General features: G+C 27.1%; 1 protein-coding gene across 2 annotated transcripts in view; it reads right to left on the reverse strand.

Moving 5' to 3' along the window:
- LOC111027285 (protein eva-1 homolog C) overlaps positions 1 to 18,029 on the reverse strand; it is a 211,294-nt gene that overhangs the window by 22,114 nt on the left and 171,151 nt on the right. For both annotated transcript variants that reach the window (XM_022305606.1, XM_022305605.1), the window contains exon 3: positions 11,026 to 11,158. In XM_022305606.1, the coding sequence (XP_022161298.1) occupies positions 11,026 to 11,158 (133 nt within the window). The remainder of the gene's footprint in view (positions 1 to 11,025; positions 11,159 to 18,029) is intronic.

Genomic DNA, 18,029 nt, shown 5'->3' on the forward strand with positions numbered 1-18,029 from the left:
AGAAAATTTCAAGAAAACTACTTTAAATTTTTTTGTTTTATGCTCAATTTGATGAAATATTAGATTTTATCCACCGTTTTTACTTTTACTAAGCTGTAATAAAAACTGATAAGCAATTTGTTTATTTTTTTAATTATAGTATTCTCAATACAAATGAAAAGTCATTCTAAAATGTTTGCTGATTAAGTAATACAGTCTTATTGATCAGCCAATAAAAATTTTTAAATAAAAAAAAACCGTTCTGTAAGTTTAAAAAGGAATTATGATTTATGATGGTTATAAATTATTGATTTTTACATTAAATTCAGAGGCAAAACAAATGAATTAAAAAATTAAATTGGTTAGATTTGAATTAAATTAAAAAAAACGATTTGAAATCGTAATATCTAGAATGTATAAGGCACATAATATATTTAGCTACCTATATAACTTTAATAAATGATGTTTTAACATTTAGTGTACTTATCTAAATATTATTATTAAAAAATGTCAAGTCTCTGAGGTAATTTATTTTTAAAAAAACATTAAAAAAATAAAATTGGTTTTGCTTAAAAATTCCAGTTTTTCTTTAATTTTAATTTTTGTTTATCCAGCAGATTGTTTGAAAAGTAGGTACTGAGATATTTCATTTTTACCTTCAAAAAGTAAGTATTAACTATAGATATTCATGATATATGTATATTCTGTACATGCTATATATTTTTCATTCTCATAATATAATAACATAATATAATTCTAGATAGTATAGTAAATCGTTTTAATTCGTAGCCACGAGAACAAACAAATCGTGCATTTAAATAATTAAAAAAATTCGGAACACCTGTACGTCTGAGAGCGTCGTCGATCTAGAGAGTGTTGAAACTAAATAAGTTCTCCGAAAGCTAAACCCTCTGAAGCCTACTGCAGTAGGAGGTGTGAGTGCTGCTGGAGAGTTAGATTAGGGGCCCAAATCTTTTTTCACATTTCTTGTAACTTAAATTTTCGTAAAATAATTGGTATTCAGCCCGTTCCACGTGAAATCATTACCTTTTAATCAACAGGTAATAAACAGACGTGGTTCGATACCCGACTGATGACAACATTTTTGCATTATTTTTTTAATTGATTCATCAATCGTCGTTGTATAGTATATTACTGTTAAGTGGTTTATCTTCTAGAAGAATAAATAAAAAATTAAATATGGTTGTTGTTAAAACGTAATTTCTATATCTCTGGTAGAGTGTATTAAAGAGACAGATTAATACCAAATAGGGGAATATGAGTAGATTTTGATGTCATTATATTGGACAAGACACTTAGCAGTTACACTGAGAACAAACTATTATTTAACTTATATTGAAATAGAAAAAAAGAAATTCAAGTGTCTACGGCTATTAATTTTTTAGTTAAAAATAAAATCGGTTTTTTCAAAAATTGGTTTTGCCCAAAAATGACCACTTTTGTTTTTCCAGACGCTTTCTAAGACTCGTGGGTATTTTCTACTCTGACCTCTTAAAAGTTAAAAGTAACAACTAGATTCAATTTTCTATTAGAAAAGACGCTGCGGATGTCAAAAATTGGAACATTTTTACTACCTCCCAAATGTTGATGACAGACAGAAAAAAAACAACACACATCATTGTAAATACAGTACATTCATTCATAATATTCAGAATCAAAAAATATATAATAATATTTTATTTATTTCGATACAATTTCGATAACCATTAATGAAATATTTGTCAAATAACGGTTATGCATATTTTAAAGTGATCCCCAAAATAAATATGAGGTGTATCATTTCCTATCCTAAACATTTTGCTGGTGCGTTTTGCGCAGACGTTTTCGACATTTAAGACTAAAAATTGTCCCCGATAACTGGTAAGACATTTGTGGCTAAACGAAATAAATCTCAAAGGCTTAAGTCAATAATTCAATATACCTCCCTATAACCTATGATAAAGTGGGAAAATTCAAGGAAAGTGGTATAGGTCAGCCACTTTATCATGGGTCTAATGTCGTGGCGATACGCTTATGAGAATTTATAGATACCGTTGGACGTCCCGAACAAAATGTTAGGACCAGCTTAAATATTGACATTACAGGTTATAATTTACGGCTAATGTGATGCAAATAAACTTGTCTTATTTAAATACCTAGTGATGTCATCCTGCAATCTGAAGGTTCTGGTTAAAAATATTATATCGATTTGTGGAACAATAGGTTTGAAATGTCTGAATCGTAAATTATAATATTAATGTTGTAACTTTGTAAGTACTTAAAACTGTAAAATCTAAAATTTGTCTATCTATATTTAAATTTCGCAGGATACCTACTAATTAATATTACTAATTTTATTTTATTTTTTAATTTATAGATACCATTGGACACTTGGACGTCCCGAACAAAATTTCAAGACCAGTTTAAGTATTGGTATTACAGGCTACAATTTACGAGTAATGTAATGCAAATAAACTCGTAGTACCTATTTAAATTGTGAGACTTCCCTGCAAAGGGAAATCGCAGGTTAAAACAAAATTATACGTAATAGATTTGAGTCTAGCACATTGTCTATTGAGTGTAAGTATATAATATTATAAACTGTAAAATGTATAACACTTAACTGTGTCTCAATTCCACAGGTTAATTAATATTAGTCATGACTAAAACTATTATAAATTTTTTTTTTATTAAAATAAAATGTTTTCGAAGAGCTTTCATATACAAATTCGAGAGTTAATTTTTTGTAAAATGTATGCAGGATATCGTCCTACGAGGAATCACTGGTATACATTATTTTCTTGTATTTAGACACATAATTTTATAAAAAAAAGGGATATGATAAACCGTAATGTTATCGTCTTGCAGTAATAAAATATATTTAAAAAAAAAATCACATAAAATCACTGTAAACTTTCTATCGTTGTAGCTACATACAGGCGCATTTTGTTTATAAACATAGAAACTGTCCAAGCATCTCATTTATAGCGACAAGGGGCTTACGGAAGACGGGAAAATGGTGATATTCAGTTTTAACTAAATTAATTCCGAGAGTAGGGAGGTAGGAAAACTTGGCGATAACTTGGTTGATAATCTTGCAATTCTACCAGCGCATATTTTACCATCCAACCGCCCGTGCCACCGTCTTTGGCCAATATTATAGGTGAACGTTATAACACTCTCAATGCACATGGTTATAATAATGTAAATTATTCAACCAAAACCCGAAGTGTGTTTGCAGCTATCAACTATCCCCCCCTATCCCGTACAAGAGGTCGTATGTGTACAGAATGTAAGTTTATGTAAATCATGGACCCCAGTGGTGTGCCATTTGATTCGGATGAATAATGCTCGATAAGTTTTCCTCGGCATGGAAAGGATGTCCGTCTTGCATAATCTTCTAGTCATAAAAAGAAACCAAATGGATAACACTAGTACATTATTTACATATTATTACCTTTATTTCTTCATTAATATTATTATCATGTTATAGACAAATATCTATTTGTTTTAAAAAATAATGACAAGTTTACCAGTAGATAGGTAGTTCGGTAACCGTTACGACGTGTTGATGTTAAAACAATAAATACAAATTTGATTTCGATTTAATTCATCGGATTGTAATCTCTCGTTAACAACTGCGATCAAAATATTGTTCAACCAAATCGGTTTCATCGAAAAATAAAACAATCCTATTATTATATTGTTCGATACAAAAATATATTAATCAATAAATATCAATAAATCAAAGTGTTAGGTACTATTATATTATAGGGACGGGTAGGAGGTATACCTGTACAATTATTTATTTTGCTATCGAATTTGACTAATGGAGTTTGAGCTTCCAATAACAAAGTATCATAAGCTTGTTTTACAAAATAAAACCATGATAATAATATTATGTACTTGTCATAAACATGGTACTATTTATTACGTATTCCCCACTGCAAGTATATATTGTACTTCACACATATCTGAGAATTGAACTCGTCGCGGTATTAATTAATGAAATCTTCTTACCGAGGTAGTTATTGTAAATTAAACTATGAAAATTTCCATTATTCAATACGCGTATAAAATTTTAAAGTATTGTCTTCAATTGTGATTTTCTTAAACTCTGATATAATTGTACAATATAACTTGGTTCATTGTTAAACACAATATATGTTTCACTTATTTTACACATTCAACAATACCGATTTGGCGATTTATTATGAACACAATATTCGTTGATGTCTTTGGTGTGCAGTATTCTACGTAATCACACTGTTCAAAAAACATTTTTGTTTTATTGAATTTAAATATAATTAATAATATTATTTTGTGTACATTTTGTGTGAATTGCACGCGGAAGTCAATAGTTATAATAATATTATCAGTTGTTTTTGTTGGATGTATTTGTCATTTAAGTTGTACAATTATAAACATGATATTCAATATAACTAGGCAAAGCGACATTAATAATTATTGATTTAATTTTATGACTATCATAAATTACGTATAGAGAGCACTGAATGTCCATAGAGTGTACTTACCCTTACTTGTTTATTTTTGTAATTATTTCCTTATGGCATTTCATTATTGCCAATTATTGATTTTTTTTTAATGTTCTTTAAGTTTATTAAAACTTTGTACCATTTCCCAAGAGACTTGCTAGGTTTGCTTTATTTTATGATGTACTTTGCTCATTGAATTTTAATTTGGTATAGGTAGGTAGAGCTAAAAATACGAGTATTATTGATGATCGAAAATTGGTGTTTTCATTTAGTGTGGCCTGTGAGTGATTTTTCAAATATCGATCACATCGAATACGTTATCAATTACAATTAAGGTAAAACATTAAAAGCATTATATTAAAGTAATGTGTTCGTATAAACTAAATCAATTAGAATTAATGTTGGTATCTCCATATTGTTTATACAGTACAATGAAAACAATATACTGACCAATGGATTAAATACACGAAGTTCTAGGCCAACAAATTGAAGCAATAAGCAACATAACATTTCTCTTTATACTTAACTTATTTATGCAAATGTAATTAATCTAGGCATAAGATTGTAAAAAACAAAAAGTAATATTTTGAATTGTTGTTTACATTAATTGCTTCATTCATTGTTTTTAATCTAACTAGTAGATAATTCATCACACTTTTTTGCGTTTTGAACATAATATTGCTCGAATAGTAACACGAATACGTAATAGGTAACAGTTAGAGCTATTATAAAGTATTACAAATATTAACAATTAAACATAGGTAGTTTTAAAGAAGATTTTTAATTTCCTATACAATTTAAAAAAATAATAACTTAAAAAGTTATGATAAAATGTAGGCGCGAGTGTATATTATTGTATACAATTGTTAACTGCACGCCGAGTTGTAAACTATTCGATTCCAATATTGGTTAACGTCTCATTAAAATTATAAAAAAAACTCTATCATGACGTGCTTATCACCTATGTGAATGAGTTGAGACGAGCGACCGTTATTGAGTTATTGAGTTATTGAGTTATTGCAGTATTTTATTTTTTTTACTTTTACCCAGACAAACCATTTTTAAATTTAATTTCACATCATGGGCCCTGTACTTGTTATCGTAAAAAATAATAGACTGAACAGCTTCATTAATTATTTGTAACACACTTTGTTAAATTAATTTCACAGACCACGTACGGCACTTTACTGATTTGTCATTACTCATAAGTTATTACACACTTTTGTGACCAAAACCGTTACGACAACCCCCAAGCGTAACAACATTTAAGTTTAATATATTATATTAATTGATGTATAATTTTATTTACATATTATATGTTTGTGCATAATCTAAAATTAAAACAGAAAGATGACAAGCACAGTGTAAAGTTTTCACACTGGGTTATCTTTATAACGACGCAATTTAAAATCAAAAATATTACTTGAAAAAATTATAAAGAGATATTATGTAATTTGTTGTAGATCTGACTCCAGGAAATTTTAATGTAATCTAGTACTTGTCTTTTTACAAGATAATGGCGCTAAATAATTGTACGACTTCATAGATAACTTTTCATTTATTTTTATTAAATTATGTTAATAATATTTTGTACCTAAGTGTTAGTTTGATGTAAAATTATTTTCAATATTTACGAATATAAATGTTCATAATTACATTCTTACACTCAAGTAGGACTGCAATAATAAAACAAATAAGTATATATTATACCTATATAAATTATTAAACTACTAGCATAACATCAAGTTTAATTTTTATTTACAGGTAAAAGTTTAGATATAATATATATTAAAAACTTACTCAAATCAAAAATCAAAATATAATTTCAATGAATTATTTTAGCGTGACATTGTCATAGAAAAGTCATTATTAAAGCAAATGGTTTCGTGATGTTTATTCCAAAAATGATTGTGAATTTATGTTATTTATGATTTTTAAATGTCACGCATAATAGTTTTCCCAATTATTATTTTCATAACAAATTCACCATGTGATAATTGCTTATTGACTTTTGTTTCATTAGTGAATAGTGACGTTGAATCTCTCACGTGTGACAAAATTACAGAAAGATATTGTTTTTTTGTTGTTTAACTACCACGACGAAAGCGTATTGCCAATTAAAACCTAAGCATTTAGACCACACGCCATATTTCATCATCGTAAATAAATTTTTTAAAAAAATGAGTTAGGTATAAACTACATTTTTTATTTCTATACATGAATACTGCAGTAACACGCGGTTGGCCACAGTTGCCGAGGACTGACTAAAAAAAAAAATGCGCAGTCGTTGTTTAAAGTATATTATAGAAAGACGGATCGTGTATAATATTATAATATATTTTACTCTATGCTCAAAACATATTGGAATAGTGTCAATATATTATATTTTGATGTTAATTTGACATTTCTTGTCAATCATTTTGCTGTTCATCTTCCTAATCGCGATACAGTTAATACCATAGTTATATTTATTTATTATTATATTTAAACCTTATTATTTAAAATTTTTACTTATTGACATTTCATCATTAGTTCATCAGGTATCTATAGAATCAGTAATAATATGGGACTTGAAACGGGGACAAAAGAAAAAAGAGAATAATACTTAGCTAGTATGTATATAATATTATCACTGTAAAATGTATACAATATTTAGCTTTGTATCAACTGATTTGACATCAAAATACGCTTATAATATGATAGATTGGCAATATGACTATTAATTAGTATTAATGTTTGACTGTTTTTGTTAGTCTAAGACATAAGACTTAAAATTGTGTTTACTGTATATAATTGTGTATGATATATTACCTATTTGTATGATAAATTCGTCAATTAATTATGTTTAAGTATAAAACGTTATAATATTTCGTTTTCTGATTGTTTTTCAAGAGAATTGTTTAGTATTTAATTTTTTTTTCCCTAAACTGTGTTGAGTTTCAAACGAAACGCTTGTCAACTTTATTGCATTTGTATATAATTTATTTTTTTAAACTAAAATTTTTATACTGCGCGTTTCGTTAAAAAGGTTCAGATGTGCTGCACGTGTGTACTTATACTGCAGTGACCCATTTCAGCTGTACAACAGTTTAATGTAAAAAATAAATATTTTTAATACATATACATATATTGCATACAAATGGCTGTCAAATAAGACATACCAAAAGGTTTATATTGTCCAAATTTCATAATAAACACGATATGAGTAATTCAATTTACCATAGAAGAGTTTTAAAACACAATCAATCAATTAAATAAGCGTTCAAAGTTTGTTTTAGATAAAGTGTATGCACATAATGCATATTATAGGTATTATAGGTAATGTATAAGTAGGTATTAATATTTGAATTTTTAAATAATATTATGCTTATCATAATCAAAGACTTCCACTCGTAAAATATGCGTTTATAATTGTATTACACAATACTTTACTCTGTAAATTGTCATTATACCAATCTTTTAAATATGCGTGAATTTTGGTACTTGTTTAAGAGTAAAACGTCACTAATTTGAATTATTTATACATTTATAATTTACGTTAAAAATTTAAATCATGCATGTAAGTGCATATAAATTGTAATTTAATGTTACATACTTATTGACGATATAATATTGATTAAAAAGTTTACACATTACATTGTTCACATAGACCTGTCTCTCATCACATCACATCCACTATAATAATATGAAAATGATAAACAAAGAGTAATCGAGTTCATAGAAAATTTGACATATTAATAGTATGATTTAGAGTTAAAACTGTTACTTTTACCCCCTATTTAACGTTGTTATTATTAATTTCATTTTGTATAATTTTAAGTAAGAAAAAACTTCAAATGTAAAATACATAGGTCTTTATTATATTTCCCCAGTTGTCGCTTGTCGTACAATACAGCGAGGAGCAAGTAATTAACCATTGACGGTTTGTGTGTCATTGAATCAAAACATTGAAATGTATATACAAATAAACAGCATAAAACAATTATTTATTTTTATACCGCCTATTAATAATAACTATACAAAGGTACGTAAATTATTATAAGCCTTTTATTTTTTATTTTTCGATTGTTTATAATGTAATAATAATGGCATTCATTGCATTGCTAACGCATAAGAAACGCATACTTCCTATGCCACGTTGTAATTTTTTTTATTTTTATTATTATTCTTAATATTAAAACTGATATAATTATTATTAAATTTATGCTCTCTGTTATAGTATGAGCATAATAAATTTAAGCTAACAGTATTAAAACAAGCGTAGTCATAAATCTGCGAATTGTGGCGTGGGTGGGTCGTAGGTTGAGCGGGGAGGAGGGGTTGTTCCGTCCTGTGGAAAATGTTTATTATACGAGGCATAGATACACAGTTTTAACAATGATCCGATTACAAAACTTTTCGGGTTGAGCAAACGATAAAACGAAACATACATGCTTTATTTTTGCATAAATGTCACATATTATACGAGTGCAAGCAGTGGCACAGAGTTAAATTTGAATTCGTGTGGTTGTGGGAAAGGCAAGGTGAGGTAAGGTGTAAGGTGAGGTAAGGCATGGTAAGGTGTAAGGTGCAGGTGAACATCACGCCCTTTGCCTAACATCGCCACTCTCCTCATCGCACCCCCGTACGACATTATTTCGTGGTGTTCGGTGCCCACCGAGTGCAAGTGTTGTTAAACGTCACAATAATATATATATGTATGTAGTACGATAATGGATTTGGTAACATCAAAAATCGATTTGGTGAGTGTTTCTCGTCGTTCGGAAACGTTACAGTTGCACATAAAAATGACTGCAGGGGTTTATTTGTTAAACACGAGTTCGAATGTATACCTATAGTGGTTGTTAAATATTTTAACGGCATATAAATTTCATTTGGAGAAATTAAACACTAAAAAGTTGACATTTGCTACAGGTAAATTCGTTCGTAATTTCGTTATTATGCAATCAGTTTTTTTTTTTAATTTGATCAGTTTTTTGGCAAATAATAATTACTAACTGCTGGGATTTATATAAATCTCATTAAAAATATCCAAAAAATTAATCTTATTAAATAATATATTTCTAGTCATGTTTTCATCAATAAATTAAAAATTGATATTTAATTACGTGTCATCTGCAATATTAAACTTGATTGATAATTCAAAAAAAACTTTCACAAATATAATACCTATAATATGTTATGATATTTTTATGAGACCATGTTTCATTTGTCATTTACACGACTGTTGTGGTGGTTGAGAGAGGACAGAGATTGTACATTGTATAATAATCTATCATAATTTTTAAATGTAGTCAACCGTTGTTGTTATTTTCTAGTGTACTATCTCCACGTTTGTCAGTCGAGTATGGGACTATTCAATCGATCAATGAATCAATGAAGAATGATCTATGTACCTACCTATGATCGCTTGGTACAGCTTACCAGTTATCATAAGGCTGCATCATAAAAACAAATTGCTTACACATTTTGAAGACAATATGCTAATGTTGTCTATACATTAGTTCATTTCTTACAAGTAGGTAAATACTTTTGAAGTTTGGTCGCAAGCTAAGTTGTGTATGGTTTATGTTTAAATAATAAACTAGGTAGCGGAAAAAATGATTACATAAATTATTGCGCTACTGGTTTGTCGAAAAGTAAATTACTTATTCAGTTTCGAGAAAACCAAAAGACGAACGGTTTAAATTTAGCAAAATATTGTTGTGTAATCTATTTTTCCTTAACTTTATCATAATTCAAACATAAAGAAGAAATGATTAAGAATACTCGAAATTCATCACTTTAGTTTTTATAACTGTTGTATAAGCCTCTTTAAATTTTCGATGTTGTTATAACAGCGATGACGTATAATAGCAATCTCTGAAGATGAATATTTGGCAATTGTTTTGAGTACCGGGCGTAACTAATAAGTAATAACTTTGTATAAGTTTAATAAAACTAAAAAAAACCAGTAAGTAGTTTATCTTGATAAATAAAATGTATGGTTTAAGTTTATTTGTTTAAACTTTAATTTATCGTATTGTTTATGCTGTATATGTATTTGTAAACACACCGGAATCGTTTAATTTGTCTGGAATACATAATATTTAACTGAATATAGGAATTACATTTTTAACACGATCTGTATGAACACATTACGTTTTATGCGCATTTTGTTTGACATATTATTTCAATTTGATTCGAATAATAATTATTATCGTACAAATAATTTAATTGGCCTAATTAGCTTGTATACATATTGAATGCTGTAATAGATTATTATCGTCTACGTAATTTTCAAACATCAAGTTTTCATCTACAGCTCTAGACATAACATTATAATCTGAATTAACCTCGTCACCATGTTGTTTTAATAATATTTAAATTTAATAGTTTGATATATATTTGGTAGCTATATAAAAAAAAGTTTCTTTTAGATTGGTGTGAGACGCACTTCCCACAAATTACTAAGACTACTTGCAATCGAGCTCCGTCGGATTTGACCAGCGGTAGAATGGAAGTAATTGAGTTATAGTTTAGTGTTACAATGTAGTTGAAAATTACTTACATGGTCGACATTTATAATCGACTTGAATGAACTTTGGGTGGCCTGGACAAGGATCGTATTTGCCCACAGATGGCTGAACTCTGCATTGCTGTTTTTTCTGACACGCCTCTACCACAGTTTGTAGCAGCGAATACTATAATAATAACATAACAATAAATTACCTCCACATCATGAAACGTTTACTACAGCATAGGGTGATCTGAAAAGGTGTTTTGTATTTGACGGGATTTGGGATATTGTTTTGAATATACAATTCAAAACCAAAACAGTGCCAAAATAAAATAAATGTTCAACATCTTTATGATTTTATGGACATTTTAATGTGATATGATTATCTCTATTTATTCGTATGTAGATAATAGATTACAGAAGTCTGTAATACACGTATAGGTATTAAATTAAAGTTCAATAGCTTTATGGATAAATAAATATATATTAACCATATAAATAATTTATTATGAATAATGTATATTATAAGCGTTTTAATGTATTTATTTTACTCTTGTAAAATCATTTTGAATATGCCACATTGCCATTATAATGACATTATGGAGGGTTAAATTAGACGGCGTTGATCGATTTCTTATTAAATATTAAGAACTTAAATATATTTCGTAAATATCACCGTGTATACAATTTAAATTTGCCGATTTTCATAACTCGTATAAGTATAACAACCTATTATTTAAGTTAACAAAAAAATCAAAAAAAAAAAAGATTCAAGTTCAGTTTTAGTTAAATTGTTTTCAAAAACAAAAAAAATAGTTTACATTGAATGATATAAATATTAAATTGTAGTGTTTTAAATAAAGAATACAATTGGTACCCAGTTGAATATAGTACATAATATTTATACAATATTTTCATATAGTGTTGAATATATATTTCTATTTCACCTGCAGTTATGCAAACCGTTTAATCACCTAAAAATGGATTTTTTTTATTTAACTTTATATTCATCTATTTCTGTAATTTATAAATTCACAATAACTACATATAGGTGTGTTCTTATCGAAAAAATTCTGTTATATTTTGAATCCTCTTTCAACAATCGTAGTTTGGTAAGTAATTGTATTACAATTATTAGATTTCATATTATAATATTAATAATCATATAGGTATATTTTTATTAGTCCTTAACTGTATAGACAAATTATTAATACGAAATTTCAATAGTAGAAAAGAATAAAATAAAAAATTCATTGATTACGTATAAATTATTTTATAATAGGTAGAACAAATTTGAATATTAAAGCATTTGTTCATTGTAACGTTATTTTTTAGATTTAAAATCTTTTAATTCAATTTTTAAGTACACTTTTCTTATAGGAATTATTCAAATTTTTATTTTTATTCAACCAGAAAGTCACGTTGAATAATAATAATGTATATTTTGCTTAACTTCTTTCTTTATTTTATACCTTAAGAGATGCTAGGAATATATAGGATTTTTAAATTTAGTTTTTATCTGCTATTATTCTTATCTGTATTAAAATAGTGATTTAAGCCTCTAAATTATTAATTTTGATCTGTATGTCTAACCAGTAATGCATAATGTTAAACAATTTAGTATTTATTGTCAATTACCTTTAAAACAAAATAATATAAAATTGTAAATATTAGTTTAATAACATTTTCCACTAATGAAATAGTGGTATAAAAAAATATAAAAAAAATAATGAAATGTATCTTATTATATTTTGTTGTTTTTAGGTGTTATAGTGAAGTAGGAGAGGGGATGCAAAATATATGGTCTACAATTTTAAGACATTTTATTTTGATTGGTTTGCAGTGTCCACAATATTTGAAACCACTGATCCAGGTATAATATTATGTTTGAACTGACAACATAAAACATATACGTTTTATATTAAATGGTATTTTATAAGTCATTTTTCGATTTTATCAGTTGGTAGTTCCCACGAGTCCAAGGAAAAACTACAGCAAATTTCTATCAAATGGTGAATTTTACAGCATAAAATAATTACGATGAATTTAATCAAAACAAAGTGTGTAGGTAATGACGATATTCGTTTTTATAGAATTTGTGGTTTGTATTTTAAAATGTAAATACATTTTTTGTGGTTTTTTTACGGTAATTAATAAATTTCAAACGCTAAATGCTTATTGTTTAAAATTTCGGTGTAAATTGCAAATAGATACTAAATAAATTTATATTGTACGTGCAAAATACAAACATTATATTTGTACATTACTGTGGTTGGATGAATATTGCTCTAAAATACCAAAATGACATTTTGACATTTCACTATAAGAAATGTGCCTGACAAATCCTTATGTTCGATAATATATGTATATTGTACATTGTACCTACTACATTTACATTTACACACATTCAAACTCGTGCATATGCCTATACAAAATGCGATGGCGCATCTAGTAAGCATTTCGAGGGATATTTCTAAGAACATTGTGACGTCGATGTGTTGAAATAAATCTCAGATCTGATAAAAAATAAAATAAAATACTATAACTTAAAAAAAAGAGATTTTGTATTTTAAAGTTTAGTGTTCGGAGATGACATCTGAAATAAGTATGGTTTTGTTATTGTTTTTTAAAATCATTAATAATATCAAGGGTTATATATCTTCAAACTATAACTTAAAATATCTATTTAGATGCATCGACATTTTGAAAAAATCATCGGGTAACATTCAACTATAAGAAAGTACTCAATAAAAATAATGAATAGAAATTTATTTACTGGGCACTAGTCAGTTAAAACTGAGAAGTCTGAGTATTTAAAATATGGTCATTAAGGAGTCTAATTAACAATTCCAATAATCAGAATTCGAATGGATGTATAATTAAAGGGTGAAATTGATGGAGCATGAATGGCGAATCACTTTGTACAGTACTAATATACACACAGATCTAAAATATGTTGTTTATCTCTTATGCGATTATGTATACAAAGTACAAACTTCTCGAACAAAATATTTAATTTCTACTCGTATCATTTACCCCATTGTTTCATTGCATCGATTTTATCAACCGACGTTGAATACAATTATATTTTACGACGGTAATTATGAGTGTGATGATAAAAGCTGCGAAACAAAATTGAAAAACTACAGGACTTAGAAGTATTAAAAAAAAGTACTTTCGGAAAAACTTGCTCGTCAACGCTAAATGGTAAGATGTTGTAATTTCCAATTGTTCTTAAAATATTTTATTCAAAATGCGATTATGAAATTCAATTCCCAATTTCAGAATAACTACGTTCAATGTTTATTAAATTAAAACTATAAATAGTTAATTTACATATTATTGTATTATTTTTATCTGAATTGAACTAATTATATTCAATTATGCATTACGTGGTAATTAGATAATTATTTTTTGTTTGTTCTCTTTTGGTTTTTTTTTCAATTATTATTTCATTAAAAATTATTTACTTGTAAAAAATATGTGCCAATACCTTTGTCAGTTTTCATAAATCATAATAGTGTTCAATAATATTCATGTTCTGCAATAATAAATGTTATAAAAGGCAATTGTATAATTTATAACAGTGTAATTTACTGTGTTTTAACTTAATAGTATTTTAATTCATACCTATGAAGTATGTAGTGTAATATGGAATTAAGATATAAAATATTATTTTTTATTCGATTCAGCAAGTCATTATGTACAACTTGTAATGCCTTTATTTCGTTTTAATCATATTTTATTCAGTCGATATATTTCTGTTTTATAATTTTCTATTTATACAAGTCGCAAATAATCTATTATAAAAAACAACAGTAGGAATAAAGACGATTCTTTACTACGATGCTTTTATATATTTACTCAACATACTTATTACGGGTACATGCTCTGAAAGTATGAACAGTGAATACATTGTACAACATTAAGTTAACGCGTAATTAAAACTATAAATGTGTCAGCCAAAATTATGGAATAATACGTAGACGTTCATATTATATTGGACTTGGTGTGGTAACTATGTAGGTATTTTATATTATTTAAGTTTCTACGTCAAAAACTTAATTTAATTTGATTTATTTATTTAACACTTTATATGATATGAAATATAGTAGAAAAAAAGTTTGAAATTTATTAAAAATTTAAGTGAATTGGCATATACACAAGAAAAATAACACATTAACTCATTAAACTTATTACTTATATATGTATTATATAGGTAGTTAATTAAACAAAACAACTGTGGTAAATGGCTTCTTTTAAATATGCATTAAGCTGTAACGGTAAACAATAGAACAATTGAAATAATTATATCACACTTAATAAATTAAATACGTTTATTTATAATGAAATACGGTAGTTTGTATTATTTTGTGAACGTTTCAAAAAGCTATGGAAACTATAACTTTAATCGTTAACCGAACATTATAATTACAGGACATGTGATAAAACTTTGAATTTGATCTTAATTAGTATTCCAAAAATTGTTGTGAAATCTAAACTCATGTAACCCATTCAATAACTGAAAAGTAAAGGATGTACCAAATAAACGGTTTTTTTAGCACTATAATTACCTAATTAATAATTATATTATACAATTCTGAAGCGGTTCAAAATTTAATTTAAGTTTAAATTCTCTGTCTTGGATCTGATGATATTGATTATTAAGTTATTAATTTTGTATTATATATTTATATTACATAATATTAGTATATATATTATCATATAATGTGATACCTACCTATATTAGTTATGTTGGTAGTATTATTACTGTATGTAATATAAATTATGATTTATTGTTTAACTTTCATGAATAATTATAGTTAGGTATGAAAATTTGATGACAATCATCATTCACCGAAATTCATTGATAATAATTATTGTTAATATGTAAATATATTCTTCTTGTTCTTGATCGCATGGTCTATCTCTATAGGCCATTTTAAGACCATCCCGTCATACCTACACCCAACCCTCAAATTATCCCAATAAACTGCTCGTGTTTTCCATTGTAGTCCTTGCTGTATGCAAGTGGCTAGGAATCCTGTTGTTAATGGTTTTTAATAAATGGTTGGTAAAAAATTTCCAAGAATCAACGAAATTATATTTTATTTCTATTAATTTAAACAAAATCATAACGTGTACAAGCTGTATTGATATAAGTGCCGTAAAAGTGCCCAGGCTATGGTGCAACTCTTCTCTCTGCTGTCCTCTGGGCTTCCTTATAACTTCCTTATAAATCTCCTTTGATTTGGATGGGTCACGTGTTCTACGGATGTCCTTATGAATACTGACGTATAATTGATATTTAACTAATTTGTGATTTGTGACCTGGTCAACAGTTCCTTGTTTACAATTATATATTTATATAGGACTAAAATTTATGAATTGTGTGAGGTTAAGGCTATTGATCACACAGTAATATATTCTATTATTCTTAATGACCGATTGAACCAATTCGAAGAGTTCATCGCCGACGACATCCATCATTCATGGATTCTACGTATTTTTAAATTATATCTTTCCATCTCAAACGGAGTCTCTTAATCTATCTTTTTTATATTTGATTCTCTTCCATTATTACTTTCTTTAATATTTAATTACATTCAATAGGGAACATATTGTGCCCCCTCCTCGTATTAACCAATATTTTACATATATTTTAAATGAAATATAGTTGTAGGTATTAACATTATTATGATTAGCTTAACAAAATTATATGCTTTTAAAAAAAAAAATATTATTATTACCTCACAACGATATACGATAATTTCAAACCCAAGTACCTATCGACAAAAAATGTATGCATTTTTTCTATATAATATTTTCAATAGAAGAATTTCACGAATTTATCCTTTTTTACCTTAAATATTGACATCTCAAATACCAATTTAAATGCACAATGTGCATTGCACATGTTGGATTGTACGGTATTGAATAACCCACATATGGACAAAGAATAGATCATCTTATTAAGTTAGTGGTGTGTAGGTAACTTTTAAAACCATTACACTACTAAATATAGTAAGTAAATATAGACATGAATATTTATATTTTTTTCTATCGTTTATTTAAAACATTTAAAGCAACAATTTACTTGGTGGTGTATGTAATTTTAGTTATTATTGCAAATAGGTATACAAAGTGGACGGACGGCTTAGCACATAGCAGTTATTTTAGATTTATTTGATAAATTGACATGACAATAATGATTACTGTTTAAAAGATGTAATGTTATGTTTTTAGATAATATTCGTAGTTGTTTTGGTATCATTATTTCGTTAAAGTAGGTGTCAATATAAAATTAAAAAATACACATTCGGTAAAAAAAATGCTATCAAATAAATAAATAGTAGGAACGTTATAATTTGTAAAACTAATATATTTTGTCAAAATAAATTCGGTAATTATTAGTTTATAATTAAAAAAAAAGTGTTAGCACCAATTTCCTCCCAAAGCTACATATTTCTAGAAAATCCTAAAATAAATAATTGACAAGTATAATTTGCAATTTGCTAGTATTATTATTTTATAAATTAAAACAAAATAACCAAAATATTCATATTTTTTAACCAACTTGCCGTAAATATAACTGTTATTTCTCGTGGTTTTCAGAATTTTCTATTTTTCTGGAAATCTACTGGGAAATTCCAAAAATGACATGTATAAAGTACCATCTGTGTTGTTCCCCATTATAAAGTGGTGCCGTATGCAACTTGTGGAGCATTCTTCCTACCCGGAAAATTGTTAACATATATTTTAAAACTGAAAAAGCACATCACACATAAAAAAAATACTAATTTGTCCACATTTGTCCGACGATTAATGGAAACATCTTGATATCATATCCTGGTCACATTTCGAAATGTTACGGGTGGGCTGCATAGTTTGATCTGGCTAATCGCCAAGTGCCTTCTCTCGGAAATTTGAACCATTTATATTATATTTATATAATAATTATATAAAATTTATGTACCATGTGAAGCAGAAAGACCGAGTCATTCAAAATAATACAGGAATTTACCGAAATAATGTTATTTAATTACCTATTTAAT

Source organism: Myzus persicae, unplaced genomic scaffold, assembly GCF_001856785.1.
Source record: "Myzus persicae strain clone G006 unplaced genomic scaffold, MPER_G0061.0, whole genome shotgun sequence".
NCBI classification, from domain to species: Eukaryota; Metazoa; Arthropoda; class Insecta; order Hemiptera; family Aphididae; genus Myzus; species Myzus persicae.